Source organism: Aquila chrysaetos, chromosome 13 (genome assembly GCF_900496995.4).
Source record: "Aquila chrysaetos chrysaetos chromosome 13, bAquChr1.4, whole genome shotgun sequence".
Taxonomy (NCBI): domain Eukaryota; kingdom Metazoa; phylum Chordata; class Aves; order Accipitriformes; family Accipitridae; genus Aquila; species Aquila chrysaetos.
Genome location: NC_044016.1, coordinates 22,294,194 through 22,311,370, shown reverse-complemented (window position 1 = coordinate 22,311,370; position 17,177 = coordinate 22,294,194). Strand labels below are relative to the sequence as shown.

Sequence of the window (17,177 nt, the reverse complement as noted above, 5' to 3'; positions counted from 1 at the left end):
TTGCCGTTGCATGCACCAAGACCTTCATGAAAACCAATCTGGAAAAGGAAACTAACCAGAAAGCATGTCTGTATCCCAAAACAGCACCATCTAAAATGCAGAACTATGGAAAAATTCATCCTTCCCTTTAATATCTCCCTTCCCTGCACTGATATCCCTCAATACAAGGAGGCAAGAAAACCAGCTCCCCTCTTCCTCCGTGGATTTACAAGGGACCAAGCACTTCACTGAAGAAATTGGAGAGAAAATGGGGGGGGGGGAAATTTAGCTGTCAACTGTAAACAAATAAACTCAGATATATAATAAAAAAAAAATATAGAAGAAAACCAAGAAACAACTACAAAGGACTTTTTTATAGACCAGGATTTAAGCAATCTCTACTCATTACCCAACTCCATTTTAAAAGTATCAAAGCATGTCAAACCTTGCTCTCTTTGGTTTTGACAGCAAATGGTTATTTGAAGAAAGTAGGGCAATGATACTAACAAAGACTTCTTATATTCAATGCAGTAACTGCTTAACATCATAAAAACAGCTTAAAGAGCCTTTCTCAAACCCCTCTTCCCTTCTTAATTACCTTTTTTTTGGTGACGATCATTTATACTAGATTTCCAAATTCAGCTTAAATAGTTCTTACATTTCTAATATGAAAACCACCATAATGACTCTGAAAAATATTTCATACCTTCTTCACACACAGTCATGGAAACAGAAGAAAAATGGTGATTTTTTTTCCCCCTCTGGAGGTCCACATGCTGGTAGCGATTACAGAAATATGAACTCTCCTTGGGTTCCCCCCCCCGATGCCCCACCTCGAGCTTTACATAGGGCTCAGGACTTCAAACAAACTTCCACTGATGATGTTGACGATAGTTCTTCCATTGACTTCAGCTGGGAATAAATCATTTTTTTACTGAGCAGGCTAACTGTTGAACATCTTCATCATCTACAGTTTCTCAATTTTACCAGCTACTACAGGAGTTAGAAACTAATTTAAATAAAACAGTTTCCTTGAGTTAAGAAAAAAAAGAAAATCAAGAAGAAAGTCTTGTTGACCACCATATGTTTATTTTTTAAACAATTTACAAATAAAAATGTTATATTTATCCAAGCAAACACATTTAATACTTTAGTCTTTAACAAGCTATACAAATGAGAACCATCACACTAGAGCTTTTGATAGCTCAAGGACCATTCAGGGTAGGCATGCATGTGTCTGTATCACATGAAGCGAGTCCAATTCCTGACACCAGGGTTCTGATCTTCTGCTTCTTCAGAGCTGGTCAGCTGCTAAATGATTTAACACAAATAGTTACTGGATCACAATACAATGAAAGAAAGCCCATTTCAAATCATGTAAGTGACCTCAATATGTCTGGTCCAGGTGTCAGGCCACAGAGCCTTACCGATTAGTCTTCTTCTCCAAAAGCCAGCCGGGCAGATTTTCTCCCCTTGCTTATTGATGTGGCATCCATACATGTGCTTATACAATACAATGAAACAGCTTCAGTACAGATGTAATACAACAATAATTACAAATCACAGAGACAGATAAACAAACAAAATCAACTCTAATCACATTCTTGCATTTCAAACAATGAAAGTAAACAAAACCATGCATTACAGTTTAAAGAAATTTTCAGTTTTAGCTCTTCTGCAAGTCTCCATTTCCTCAAATTCTAAATTGCTGTTCTTGAGCTTGTCCCAGTGGCTGGGCTACTCATGGTGCTACTGACACAAACAGGGTGAGCTGGAAATCATCCAAGAATGGTCAAAGAATAAAAGCCCCCAAAATAAACAACAAAGACGCACGCATTATAAATGAGAGATTCCATTTTAATAGCAGAGTATAGAAAAGAAATTGGCAAAAAAATTCACATGAAAAAACATTTTACACAATTAATTATGTACAGAATAAAGTATGTGTCTGGTTTCCGATGATATAAGTTTCACTTTAGTCAAGTCCTACCACAGGATGCAAAATACACCCAAACCCCTCAACTGGAACAAAAACCCAAACAAAAACCATATACATAATCCCAGCTCTGGCTCCTCAAATATTGGGACTGGCTGGGTTCACTTCAACCCACTGGGCTTTCTGCTAAGCTTTCAGCAATTCCTGAATTTGTTGTAGCTTCCAAACTGTCAGCAGTTTCTGTTTGCTCAGTCTTCTTGCTCTGGATGGTGCATACTCCCTTGCTTCCTGAGCCACCTTCCTTTCCATGTGTTTCTTTGAGTTCAGGAAGGAAAGTTTCCATGCACCCAGAAGCCTGACTTTCTGCGTTGCCTCCGTCACAACTCAGTGACAGCATTTCAGCAGCTCCACCTTTGCTCTCCCTCACTTGCAGAAGGATCTCAGACATGGGAGAAATGCCCTGCATTTCTAGAACTGGCATGACCACTTCTGTAGTGTCACTATTTGAGGACTGCAATCCAAGCTGTGGCATATCTTTTTGAGAAATCCGTGTGCAAAATTTATCTTCCTGACTACCAGAAGTCAATGTAGCAAAATCAGTAATCTCTGTTTTATCCACTGTTTTTTCAATGCCCAGCTTCTTAAGTTTATTGGACTCCAACCTAATGGAGGCAATAGTTTCTAGTTTTGAGACTTCTTCCGTATTCTTATTTAAATGTCCCGCTGTACGGATGCTGAAGCATTCACGTTTTAACTTAGTATCTCCCAAACCGAAATCAGTGCTTTTAAACTCCAGCTCTGCTTTCTGGGAGGGAGTCTCATTATGTTTCATATCTTCTGATGTCAAAGAAACTTTGTCGTTATCCACACAAACATCTGCAGAGAGACTTTCAGATCGCTCAGTGTTCAATCCTGAGTGAGTGCTATTCACATGAAAGTCATTGGCTGCTGAGGTTCTTAAAACCTCATGCTTTGTTTCTCGGAAGTGGACAGCTTCTTCTGAAAGATGCTCCCTATGGAAATCTGCTGATAAAGCAACTACTGACTCTCGGACAAGATCAGAGCGAGCCCTAGAAAAGCCTCCAGTCCCTACTTGTTTTGCATCTCTCTTGATAAAAACATTATCTAATGTTGCATCAGATCCGGTGTGTCCTAATGATTTTTTTTCAACTTCAACTACTAATTCTACACTGGATCTGAGTTCAACAAAGTTTGCAGAGCAGGCATTGACTAACCATGCAACTTCTTGCCTTTGAGTTTGGTTATCTAATACTGCATGGCCTGAAGGTTCAGATGGAACTTTTTCTTGACCTTTTAATACGCTAATTCTAGTTCCTGTGTTGGCAAGACATGTGTCTGGCCGTACCTCTGTCAATTCTGAAGCACTAACTTCATTAGAACCAGTTTTTATTTCTACATTTGGAGTATTTGGTAGATCCCAACGACTTTCAGAACAAGAATGGGTTGTGATGACCTGTTCTCCATTACTACTTCTGGAAGTGTCCCATTCACCAGGACTTCTTGTCAATTCTGAAATCTTATTTTGGGTTTCTGAAATTCGGGGAGCTTTGCCAAGGACTCCTGGCTGAGACACTTCCAAAGCTACACTTTTCAGTTTTACACCTTTTAAGGAGGCATCAACAGAATTCTGTTCTGTCATTACTGCTACTGAAGGTTTTTCTTTTGAGGTGTTTTGAGAATCACAGAGCAAGTCTGGACTATCAGTTTCTGAGTGAGTTCTACAGTTATCACTTAACTTTTCCTCTACCAAATGGGAATTTTCCAAATTTTTAATTTCATTCTGTGTTTCAGGTAACAATGTCTTTGGGTGTAAGCTAAGCTCAGTCTTTACCACTTTTACTTCCCAGTGTTTCATCTCTGCATCTTTCTCCAGGGTACCAGGAATGTTTGTGTTAGTAATGGAAGTTTTATTTGCATCTTCCTGTCCAAGTTGCTCTTGGACCTCTGTTGTCTGTAGAACACAGAATTCCTGACTGCCTACCTGTTGTCTACCTCCTGTATCCACAAGTCCAATTTCTGCAGGCATCTGGATACCAGAAGCAGTTTTTGTTTCTGGCAGTTCTGTGACCAACATTTCCGATAGCTGAGACTGAAGTGGTTTCTTGTTCATTTCAGCCTGATTCTCACTAAGAACCCAATTCCCTGTTACTTGATTATTACACTGTGAGGAATCTTCTTTCAATTTAGTCCGAACATCTGTTGAAAGAGGAAGCTGAAATTTTTGACCTACATCTTTCTGAATACCATTTTCAACATCAGGGCTCATCTCAATATGAAGTATTGAAGTCTCCTGAGTATCAGTTTTCTCCAGCTCTGAGCTTTGCTCAGCTGAGTGGACTTGGCTAACTTCAGTAGCCATGTTCTGAGAATCCTCCTTCACGGAAGATGAGCTATTATTTGTTCTAGGGTTTGCAGATAAGTCTGCAGGTTTTGTTAGGTTAGAGTTTTCTCCATTTGGAAGTGCAGAACTTGCAAGCTTGCTGTCAGCCGAACCCTTTCCACCACTACTGTAGAAAATATCATAGAGATCTTTAGCATTGGCTGTGGCCAAGCAAGAGTTTCGTTTCTCTACCTTTTTTGCCTGATCACTGAAAGCAGTTGAAGGTGGTGGTGGTGGAGGGGGTCTCACAGGCATTGCCAGCATTGTCTGTTCACTTTCAGACACACCTGGAGCTACTTCATCTGCAGGGATGACAGCTGCCTGCTGGACTGCTGGTGGAAGAGGGCGTGAAGGTGGTATATCAGAAGTTTGAGAAGACTCGCTTTTCTCTGCTGCTTTCAGATCCTCCTCTGCCCCTTTTAAAATTACTTCTTCTCCTCCGAAAGCTTTTGAGATGATATCCGGAGGCAGTATAAGATCTGCATTGGTTTCTTTTACTACAGGCAGTGGTTTGGTGGTAGCTCCAGAGGATTTTATGGATAAAAAGGTGTTCAAAGGTGCTGGTTTGCTAACTGTTGCAGTAGTAGACTTCCTGAAAATCATGGTGGGGACTGGTAGATTAGGTAGAATTTTTGCTGGTGTTGATGTGAAAACAACTGGTGTCCATGGGCTAGTGTGTGGAATAACAGTTTTACCAGACAGCTTGATTTCAATGGGCTTGACATGGAGTTTCCCAGACTGACACTTGCTCTCCTCTTTGTTTCCTTCTGTACTCTCCTCCTTTGGAACAGCTCCTCCCGGGGTTTTATCCTCTCTCTCAGACTTTTTCCAGCTGAATTTCCCAAAGGAAGTCTGACTTGGTGATTCCTTTTTAGATTCCTCTTTCTTTTCTTCTTTTTTCTCCTCCTTCTTATCTTCCTTCTTCAGTTTAAGCTTGATACCCATTTTTCGCCCAGAAGAATCTATTTTGCCTTGAGTTTCACTAGTCCCTTCTCCAAGCTCTGGGATGCTCTTTGCTTCCTCTTTCTTTATTATTTTTGGTTTCTTCTCATCCTTCTCTTCTTTCTGTTTCTCAACTAGTTTCCGTTTCAGCTCACTCTGCCGCCTGCGCTCTGTTTCCAGAACTACAGCCAACCCAGCCTGACGGTCTAGATTTCTCCTCTCTTCATAGAGTGGGTTTTCATCTATGTATTTCTGTGGAAATAAATGGCACAATTTTAGCCACTGTTTCCATGAAAAAGAAATAAATAAATTCAGCTCTGTAACAGTTTTGACTTGTTCAGGAAGTGCCATCTCAACACTAAAAGAGCAGAAAACTTCTTCCTACCAAGAAACCGCGATGCTACAAACACCACATTCTGTAATTTAATGGGAATTGAGTGGTGGCTTGCAGCAGTGCTGTCACTTTACAGGAAGAGTTTGAAAATCAACACTGGGACTTAAACACCATTTCAACCTCATGCACATGAAAGATTAGTCTCTATGTAGTGGGAAGTTCTGCTTATTTAGTTCAGTAGAAAGTAGTGAAGATAACCAAATACATATACTCTGAGGAGTCAAATGTCATTCTTCAGGAAAGGAAGACAGAACAAGTAGAATCTAACACAAGGAATGACTCACTCCTGGTACACCAGTTACCAACCTTGTATTTCTCATTGTGGGGATGACTTTTCACATGCTGCTCTGCTGAGATCTGATCTCCAAAAAATTCATGACAGAGCTGGCAATAATATCCAGTAATGGGAATCAGAAACTCAGAGCCTGAAAAGGCCGAAGAAAACGATCAGAGAAACAAAACTTAATAAATGCCAAGCTCTTAACAAAGCCAGATAAACATATCAAAGAACAACAGCAAAACCTCCAGCCATGTTGCTTTTGGAACAGTTAATGCTGTACTCCTTAAGCTTACAGTATGGGAAACACCATTACCAGGAGCAAACATGTAAAGTGAAGAAGCTTGATTAGTATGATTTAAAAAATTATTTTAGTGCTCTCCATCGTATTAAGGTTATCCCCTATTCAAGTAGGTTAACATTTCCTACAGTCTTAATCTATTTTCCATCTTTGTGGTATAGTCTGCTCGAATACTAAACACCTGGTTTATAAAAAGAACGCAAGTATTTTAATTGAAGTTCAGCAAGACTACATCCTTGTGCCTACAGAACCAGCTGCAGTTATCTAACACACTGCAGATTTTCCTTTAGTGGGCACTACTCGAAGTACGTAACAGATTGATAAACTGAGATTGATCACTGGCAGGCCTATTTAGACGTTCAGATTTTAAATCTTGTATTAATTTTCAAATCACTTACAGCCCCTTCCACACAGCTTTCTCAGATTCTCTGTATCCACGCTCTACCAAGTACTTATCAGTGACTTTTCAAGGACACGTCTATTAAAAATGTATTGAATGGAAGACTCTGTTGCAAGACTGTGTGGAGTACTGCACAAGACCTGCCCAAACACAGCAAGCTCTTGTGGTCATGTTCTGAATTCTAATATGTTAGCAAAAATCACTTCAGAACTATACTGGAGAAAGAAAAAGTCACCTGGTATTCAAAAGAAAAAACTAAACTCTAAAAAGAAGAGAAGGAACCACACTATGTTTTCCTGCATTCTTGCTTCATGACTTTTTCCACAAGAACAACCAGGAAATTAAATCATTTGTCTTTTACCTAGTAATACAGTATCTATATGTGCTCCTCTAACAAGGTAAAGTTTTGAAATTCCTTTCTCTGAGCAACTGGAACCTGCTGGAGGGCAAAGGGAGATGATACCCAAGCTAAAAAAAATTAACGTACCTTTAGCAGGAACAGTTATCTTATCGATGCGTTTTATGGAGTCTTGTTTGGTCTCACTCTGGTTCTTCGAAGCCCAAGGTCTGTTGTAAGGATCCAGGGTCTATTTGCACAGTGACAGAGGTATACAGGCTCATATATTACACTAGCAAGGCAAGTACACTTGTCTTTTTCCTTTTTAACATCCTTTCAGAACACTGAACATTAAAATCAACGTGCAAATATTTACAGGAACTATGTTTTCCTCTCCTTCCCCTCCCATTTTGCAATTTATAATGAGAAAATAACCTGCGAAAAGGGTAAAATGTAAATGATAGCAAAGAACAGGTAAACATAAGAAACACAAATATCAAATGCTAGTTTCCGAGTGAACTGGACACAGGCCCCACTTACACTAGTCAGAACACACTGGTACCTGTACAAACTGCTCAAGTCCAACATTAGGGAAAAAGAATTTGATAAGCAACTTCTTGGGTTCATTATTACTTCAGGTTCTCTTGTAAAATGTAGTTCTGTGATGTATGTTTTAGTGTTAACATTTATAGCAATATGAAATGCACTTAGTGAAGGAAGCCTGCAACATACCTGTCTGTGTTTCTTATTATGCATGTGTGTGAAAAAGTCAAACATGGTCCCGCAGATGGTATTGCAGTCTTTGCACCAGTGGTTCCCTGCATCATAATACTCATAAATATTGGCCAACTGGAAAGGATGTTTGGAGGACTGTGAAGAGGATTCTGCTGGCTTCGGGCTTCTACCTCTGGATTTTTCATTAGTAGTTTTTGATTCCTAAATTGAACAAAAGGAAACACTTCTCTAAGACAAGGCAGGACAGACATAATGCTCTAGAACTCAGAACCTGCCTCCAGCAGAAGCCACACACACCAAAAAAAAAAAAAAATTTATCACCTGCTTTTCAGTGCCCAGGCTAATTCCACTGTTTCAGAGAGCTGGTATTGCCGACTAAGACGCTGCATGGCCGCAGTGAAGAGCTTCAATAAGGTTCCCAGATGTAATGGCTGGATGGTTGTAGGTAATCAAGGAACCAAATGAACAAATTCCCTATGGCATGCACCCTTCCCACTTTATGGGTTTCACATAAAGATCTGAATAGTTCCAATCTACCATACTAGCCAAACAGTGCCCAGAAGACCTAAAATGGTTCCCCTAGAAGCACTCAGAAATTACTGTAAAGTAGCTTGGATGAAAGCAGAATGAAAAAAGAAGTAAGAATTAGGTGACTAAATGTATTTAACTCAATCAGCTTTATCAATTATTTGAGAGTTCCTGAATTCTCCAGAAGACTCATTGCGTAGCATTAATAGAAAGATGGTGTTTTGTTAACTACCTAAGTATATAAGTGAAGCATCTTGTGATTTAAGCATGTGATATTTGCACTTACATTGAGGTGTACAGAAAGACATCATACATTTCAGGACTCTAGCCAAAATTAATACTATACTAACACTGCAGAGTAGCAAAACAAATAATCCCTGAAACAGATCATGAATGAGCCCTGCTAATTTAGATTACAATAGTACTAGAAGTATTTTGAGATTTGAGTTACATTTTCAATGGCTGAAAGCCCATTATGTTATCATTTCTAATCTGCATGGCAGTCTGGAAAGAATAGCATGTTAACTTAGACCCGAGTTGGTTGCATGATTTCCGAGTTATTCACTATTGGTGTTGAACAAATTTACTTAAGCAGATTCAAAACTGTTAAATAACATCTGCCTTACTTGAAATTCCATTTGATAATCAGGGATAGATTCTCTCCTATTAACACCACCCCACACAACATACATTGTTAATCAAACAATGAAGAGACACCCAGGCTACTATGCACCCCACAGATAGCACTATCCCGATACCACCTAGTTCTTGATAGCAGAGTAGGAAGTGACCGAGTAAATACTTGCATATATTCTGTCTGCAAGAACACTGCAAAGCTGACATTCTCTTAAACAATGAGAAGATCAACTTACGATCTGCAGGAAGTGCATGGAAGGATGTTCATGATGTCTGAGAAGTGTCACTGTTCGTGTTATTTACAGACGTACACCCACCCAACATATCCTATAAAAACACTATCTCAATCAGAACTTTAAAAAGACAATGCTTCTCACATAGATAGGTGATAGCCAACTCTTAAACTCAGTTTGTGCTTAACCCCAGCTCAAAGATGCCTTTATAATTTGCTGCTCTTCAGAGCCCACAAGGGACAATCTGTCTGTTTAGTACAACAAGGCTCACCTCTGCAACAACTATGTAACTGCAACACACAGACACAGGTTCAGCAGCAAGGGACTACAAAGTACCTTGCAAATCAGCAGAAAGGCATATGTTTCTGCCCTTAGGTTGGCAGTCAAACAATCTCAGTGTCAAAAGGCCCGCACCATCTTTCTTTTCATTAAAAAAAAGTTAACAATCAGAATTACAAGGTGAATTTTAGAGACTAAAGGCAGTGTCCTATGTGTCTACAGATATCTGAAAATATTAAATGTTCCTGGCTAGAACTCAGAATTTTCCATGTTAAAATACGAAACTATGGAAAGGGGATCAAGTCATTATGGGCTTGGACAATACAAACAATGAAAGTTAAAATAATGAAAAATATATTCACACATGCCATATCTCAAGAAAAGAAAGCAATATGACAATGCAATGTAGGATTTAACAGACATTGTCACCTACTTTAGCTTTACAATGTGGTGACTGAAGCAAATGATTTGTAAAATTAAGTGGATACTAAACTTCAGTGATGTTTCAAGAAACAACAAAAACAAAACACAAAAGCAAGTCTTAAAATGAACGGCATCTAATGAGTTCTCTGAACCAGACCTGGATGAAGCATAAGGAAAAGTTTACAGGATACACTGATCCAAGTGACCTTGTAGTTTATACCTCTTATCCTACTAACATTTTCCTCTCTGCAAAAAATATACAGTAAGGTCTACACAAAAAGCATCTACCATCTACTATCTCCCATCAGCTATTTCTGTTAAATATTTGAATAAACATGTGAAAAGCAGGATAATTAATCTTCTGAATACATGCATAACCTTTCAGACATTACTATCATACACTACTTCCAAAGCAAAAACTATCTTCTGGAATGCAATAAACCTGCTTTAGTATATCCAGCACTCAGTAGTATAGACCACGTCAGAGAGACCATACTGATGCATACTGACATTTCTTAAGAGAAAACACATAGCATGTACATAATAATAATTTTAAGCTTACAATCATATATAAGTCTTGCGATTTGTTAGTATATTCACTCAGTGAGAAGACCAACATGCTCCAAACTTGCAGAGAGCTTTGCTGCTACAAACATTCCTCCTTGACAGGCCATGCCAGAAATGTTGTCGAGAAAAAAAGTCTGTCCTCCTGGTATGGCACTGAGACCAAACAGCTACAAACACTCATGATACTGTTCAATCCAACACCTCAGCAAAACCAAGATCAAAACCAGTAAGTGGTATTGAACTGCACAAACCCTGAGGGAAGTTATAAGCACGGATACATTGACTCTCACCTGCATGCACAATCAAAACCAGCATATGAGATGTGATAACAAATGACATCAAATGATCTTCTAGTAAAGGTTTGGGAGCAGCTGCCTCCCCAGTGCCCTCTTCTCTTAGTGGGAAAATCATTAGCATAGAAGCCAGAAGACTTTACCTTGTTGGAGGAAGATGTTTTCTCCAGACCTTTTGCATTTTCTGACTTGCTGTTCTTTTCCAAGGAATCTTTCGCTTCCACGGATGGTTTCCGGGGTTTTTCAAATATGTTAATCCCCAGGATTTGTGCCACTTTGTCAAGCTCAGACTGCTTCTTGTCAGCTGCATCAGATTCTTTATGCAGCTCTGAAATCTCCTTCATAATATTCTCTTGTAATCTGTTCACCTCAACCAGTAAGGGGTCTTTGTGTCCATCCTTCTCACGACGTTTTTTCCTCAACATCTCTCCTGAGCCAATCAAGGAAGTAGAAGAGTTGGAAATGCAACATGAAAATTGTCTTAAGAGCTGTACAACTATTCCAGCAACAAGTAAAATACTAATATAAAATATTACAGCTAAATCTTGACTAGGGAGTTGTAAAGACGGACCTGACTCTCAGGTACAGCATCACTAAATCTGCACGATCCACCTCTATAAGGATTGCCTTAATATACACCCCCAATAGAGGCACCATAATCCTCAAGAGAGAGGATCAATTTAATAATCACTATTTCCCTGTGTGACCAAACAAGCAAAAGTTAATCGTACATTCTACCCTGAAATTATCACTTTCCAAAGGTGAGGGAAATCAGTATTTACTTGGACCAAACAGAAGTTTTAAAAATAAAAAAAGTTAGCTCTGTCTAGAGAGGACTTTTCCTTCTCCAAATAAGATTCATGAAAAATTGAAAGGCACGATGACTTGTCTTCAGTCACTATTTCTCACTTCTTCGAAAGAAGCGCTAAAACACACGAAGTACAATTCATTTAACTTATCAAGCTGCCGAAGAAGATGCAAAAGCAACTATTAGCTTCAGTGTAACAGCCAAATTTTGACATAATTGATTTTAATATAGTAATTAGGTCACTGCTTTCTCAAGAGTTCTGCATTGCCCGGAGTATGAAAATATTAGTTTTAAACTATAGACTATTATTAATATTTTGGTCTTCACTTCTCCTAGCAGGTACGAGGACTTGAGACACACCCCAGTGGAAAAAAAAAAAGCAGGGGGGGGGATGCACTGTACCTTGCTGTTTACGAAGCCTGTCCAACTCAGTCTTGAGATAGTAAAGCTTCTTCTGCCGTGCTTCTCGTTCATTCTTCAGTTTTTCTCTCTCTTCTATCACCTAAACAGATTGGAAGGGGACTGGATTTTCTTCTCTTCCCAACACAAGATAATCAGTCTTGCAAGAATAACAGCAAGACCTCAATTTGCCAGTCACAGAACACTGCTCACTGTTCTCAAAATGTTCTCAAGTATTTTAACACAACAAATACACCTCATCCTCTGCATCTGTACGTAACTATATCATGTGCTCACACTTCAACCCTACATGAAGGTGATTTTTTTCTTTTGGGCAGTGTATTCCCCAAAACTGCCTTGTTTGTTGCACCATTTCCCAAGGCACTTACACTCAGCTGATTATCTTCTACAGGGGTGAGCAAGATCAAGGCTAAATGGGTCTTCAAAGCTCATGCAGTATCTCTACAGCTAGCATGTTCCATCAGTGACAAAAGACTTCACAGCCCTTTTCCTTGCCTCCTGCTTTGACTCTGGGCAATTTCAGCTATTATTTAGACTTCTGCTTCAATCTGATCATAACTGTATCACCAAATATATTTTGCAGGCATAACTGTCTGAAATGAAACAGCTGGATGAAGTTTGTTTCTTGCTCAATAAAGTAAACTCTGACATGAGGAGCTCACAAATCCAGTTTTCACTGGTTTTCATTGATTCTCACAGAAGGAAACCAGGCAATATGCTAAAATGAAACCTGAAAAGTTCTTTCAATTTCCTTTCGAGCTTCATTTTTCAAGAGACAAATCCCAAATTTTTACTTTCACAATGCTCCTAAAGCTTACTACTGACTCCTCCCTTGAACAAACAACTGACCCAAGGCCTTGTCTTCCCTAGAGAATCGCTACTACTGTGGCAATGTGAATGTTGGCAGGATCCCTAGATCCTGCCTGGGGTAAGCCCTGGAAGGGGATCTACCAACACAGTTAGGCCACGTCTTAAATGCCACAAGTTTTTTGGGATTTTTGTGTTGTTTCTTTCTAACCACCAAAACACCATCCTCTCATTCTGGGTTTTCTGCCAGCATAGGGGCATCAACTGTAGCATGCAAGTTTTTACACTGCAAGCCATCGCAGCAAAAAAAAAGGTGGACTAAGCCCAAGCCAAAGACATCTGTAGTACAGACAAAGGCCTAGAAGTTCTGCCAAGATGCATAGGTGAGCTACCACGGTATGTCATGGCAGGAGAAAACCACACACCTTCAGCCAACAGAGCTTTTCCAGAAGTGCCAAATTTCATTAAAAACAAAATTTCAACCACGTCAGATGAAGAAATTAATCCTGCAAGCAGTGAAATCTCACTTATCTGCTGATGTAGCACTTTGTGTAAGTACTCCTCTTTAAGTCACTTCAAACAAAAAGCAAAGAGGTTATCTTAGGCCAAAAATTTAAAGTGACTTCTTTTGAGCCTCTCTTGGATTCAGTGGTCCATCCTTCCATGGCCTGATTTGTTCTGAGGAGTATGATGTAACTGAGTAGGCTAAAAGCTTTCAGCCTCTGCCATGTGCTGCTCTTCTACTAGCAGATCTACCAACACAATGTATCATTAGCACAGCTACACTGGAAGAATGTCTCTAATGCAGATACGCATATGTAGATGAAAAATTAGATATGAGCCAGCAATGTGCGCTTGCAGCTTAGAAATCAAATTGTATTCTGGGCTGCACAAAAACCATGGCCAGCAGGTCCAGGGAGGTGATTCTCCACCTCTACTGTGTTCTCAGGAGACCCCACCTGGAATACCGCATCCAGCTCTGGAGCCCCCAGCACAAGAAAGACATGGACCTGTTGGGGCCATGAAAATGATTAGAAGGCTGGGACAGCTCTCTTATGAAGAAAGACTGAGAGAGTTGGGGTTGCTCAGCCTGGAGAAAAGAAGGGTCTGGGAAGACCTTATTGCAGCCTTTCAATATATAAAGGGGGCTTATAAGATGGAGAGAGACTTTTTCCCAAGGCCTGTAGTGACAGGACAATGTGCAGTCGTTTTAAAATAAATGAGGGTAGATTTAAATCGGACATAAGGAAGAAATTTTTTACAGTGAGGGTGGTGAGACACTGGAACAGGTTGCCCAGAGAGGCTGTGGATGCCCCATCCCTGGAAGTGTTCAAGACCAGGCTGGATGGGGCTTTGAGCAACCTGGTCTAGTGAAAGATATCCCTGCCCACAGCAGAGGGGTTGGAACTAGATGATTTTTAAAGATCCCTTCCAACCCAAATCATTCTATGGTTCTATGCCCTTATTTTAACAACAAAGATTGAGTGGACACCAGTTTGAAAATCCAAACAACTTTCAGGAATCTTCCAGTCCTTTGATGGTTATACAACTACAGTTTCCTATTTTAAAATATGTTCTTCACCACTACTCTCTAATTATCATACAAACCAAGGTAACTAGAAGAGGAAAACATTAATACCCATAACCTAAACTGGTGTCAGATGCACAAAGTCAAGAACAGTTTTCCTTAAGTTCTTCTGATTTTGTGATTCTTATAAGAGATAATTAATACAAATGTAGAGGGAAAATTGTATGCAACTGTGAATGATGACATCCTTTAGTATATATTTAAGAATGTCTAACATAGGTATAACCATGGTATTATTGTACCATGTACCATGTTCACACGGAGCCTCCTGTGTTTCAGTTTGTGCCCACTGCCTCTTGTCCTGCCACTGTACACCACTAAAAAAAGCCCAGCTCCATCTTCTTTATACCGCCCCTTCAGGTATTTATAGATTTAGATTCTTCAGGTATTTTAATATCTAAAGCTCAGCAAAACAAAGACAAGCTGTGGCCACCAGGTGTTTTTTCTGTAAGATTTTGGCTGGCCCCAAGAACTATGGGCAACTTTGGGGAATTTTAAACACATTTTTTAAAATTGTCACAGAGTAATACAAACAAATGCCTAGAAATCTTTAACAAAAGCAAATTTATTCCAACTGCTTTTAAACTGGAGACACTCAGGAAAAAAAAAGGTGCACCTGAAGAGGAAAAGCTTCTACCCCAGCAATCAAGCAGTCCAACATATTTTGATGTATCAGAACAGATAACATACCTTCTGCTTTTGAGCTGCCCGATTTTTTTCATCCGACATCTTTTCTGTGGTATTTTTGAGAGGGTGTGAAGACAGACGAAGGGGCACTTTGGAATGAGCAGGAGTGGTAGGGACATGAACGAGCACAGAACCATCTCTTTTTAAATCAGGGACATCCTTTCCCATAGAGACTGTCTCAATCACCCGGAGGTTGGGACGTGTGGGGTTCGCTGACATGGCCATAGTAAGAAGACCGTGAGCTTCTGGCAGTGTAGGATTAGGCTGCTGGGCAGGAGGGTACATGGTCCAGCCAGGGGCTGCATATGCCATATAGTGCCCATATGCATCGTATCCTGGAGGAGCCATTGTGGGAGGTGGATAGTTTTGGGGCATTTGAGTGGCAGTGAACTGGGAATAACTGGGAATTTGGTACTGGGAAACAGAAGTAGGTGTAGGTGGCAAACTAGCAGGAGCTGGTGGAACTGAGGGAATGAGAGAGACAGACGGAAGAGGCTGTTCTGGTGCACGTGGAGGTATATCCTGTCCCACTGGCTTGTTCTTAGTATATTCTGATTTCTGAAGAGAGGGTGCATCTTTAGACTGCTGGAAAGAGACTGGAGGTGATGCTGAGTGCTGCTGGCCTGACTCAGGAGAACGAGTATCACTCCGGCTGCGACGCAAGTCCCAGGGGTCCAGTCTGCGAGGATCTGAAGAGCGACGATCAGGAGAACGAGATGCTAACTTTTTGCCATGAAGACGTTCCTGGGTACGAACAGCCAGTTTTCCAATTTCAGCAACGCCAATGTCGAGTCCAATGGTTTTGAGTAAGTCATGGATCTTCGCATACTCAGCATTAGGCTCTTCTAAAGGATCCAGCTTGACAGCTGGAGCAGAAGAAGGAGGTGGGCTCACTTTCTGGTTTATTATCTCATTGCAACAACTCACTGGAGGCTTCTGAATAGGGAGAGATTCAGTTTTGGTGTCTTCATCCTCATCACCGTAAAGAAATTTCTCTTCATCCTCAATGTCAGGAAAACTACGCCTCCTCTTCTCCTGAGCACTGACAGAATCAGCCATCATGCCCAGAATTCGGGAAAAACCACTGCCATCCTGACTGGCCCTCTCGTGAGGCAGCAGGAAGTCGGAGTGGCGATCAGCAGGCTCTGACTTGGGTTCTAACTTTTCCTTGTGACTTAAGAAGCTTCCAAACTTCTCTTCAAATGTGAAAGCATCTTTGGGAGCCCCAGAAAACGGGCTCCACTCAAATAAACCATCGTGCAACTCCTTGTTTGCAGACTCCACAACAGAGTCTTTGTTAAACCGTCTGAGAAAGTTCTCCACTTCAGAGGCAAAAGGAGCCGTGTTGTTGCTCTGGGGCAAAGACGAATGACTAGAAAGAAGAGGAAGATCCTTGCTGGGAGCTGAACTGCTTGAAAAGCCCTCAGGCTGAAAGAGAGAGAAGTTACTATTTACTACAGCACCTTCTGAGGTGACTATGCACTTCACAGAACAAACGAACAAACATGTTAATTTCTCCTTCAGTTTACAGCTGAAGAAAAGAGTTAGAAAAAACAATATACAGTTGAAAGAGAACACAGAAGATTACAAAACAAGTTGCCTAATGATTCCAGAATGTCATGTCCAGCAATGAACACTTATCTCAGAGAATACACAAAATCACAATTATATTTCATGAATTTTTTGCAAGCATAAGAACTGAAACTTTTAAATTGAAAAGCCGTAACATAATTTTGGCTATGCTTTCAGTTTAATCACAGACAAATAGGATTTCAACACCTTAAGACAGGTAAAAACAACTGCACTGGGGTTATCCCCAGTCACTTCTTCAGATATGCATAATTAATGCCATGTTAAATAGGATTTCCAATAATAGGTATAGAATGGGATCCTCAGTATTGGAGCACCTCCTGAGATAAACATGTGACTGTCAAACCAACACTGATGAGTACCACAGGCAGATCAAAAGTGATGCACTAAAACATGCGAAAAGAAAAGTCAATTTATCACAGTGGTCGCAACCACTTATCATTCCATTGCTCTAATTTTGAGACTCAATTGGTATAGCTTGGTAAAAATTACGTAGGGTTGATCCCAGCCTACAGCCCAAAGGGAAAAAATTAAGGAAGCTTGAAGATGTTTTCAGCCAGAGGTACTGATGATGCATTAGGCAGTTCTCTAAGTCTATAAAGACAAGAAAGAGGCA

General features: G+C 40.2%; 1 protein-coding gene across 3 annotated transcripts in view; it reads right to left on the bottom strand.

The window, feature by feature from the left end:
* Positions 1-1,046: 1,046 nt before the first annotated feature.
* Positions 1,047-17,177, bottom strand: part of ZNF318 (zinc finger protein 318) — a 28,884-nt gene continuing 12,753 nt past the window's right edge. For 2 of the 3 annotated variants that reach the window (XM_030035975.2, XM_041128400.1), the window contains 7 exons: positions 14,975-16,399; positions 11,872-11,971; positions 10,805-11,091; positions 7,700-7,903; positions 7,118-7,217; positions 5,959-6,077; positions 1,047-5,510 (listed from right to left, as the gene is read on the bottom strand). In XM_030035975.2, coding sequence (XP_029891835.1) covers positions 2,082-5,510; positions 5,959-6,077; positions 7,118-7,217; positions 7,700-7,903; positions 10,805-11,091; positions 11,872-11,971; positions 14,975-16,399 — 5,664 coding nt within the window. In that variant the 3' untranslated portion in view covers positions 1,047-2,081. The remainder of the gene's footprint in view (positions 5,511-5,958; positions 6,078-7,117; positions 7,218-7,699; positions 7,904-10,804; positions 11,092-11,871; positions 11,972-14,974; positions 16,400-17,177) is intronic. The other variant, XR_003926413.2, reaches the window with a different exon arrangement.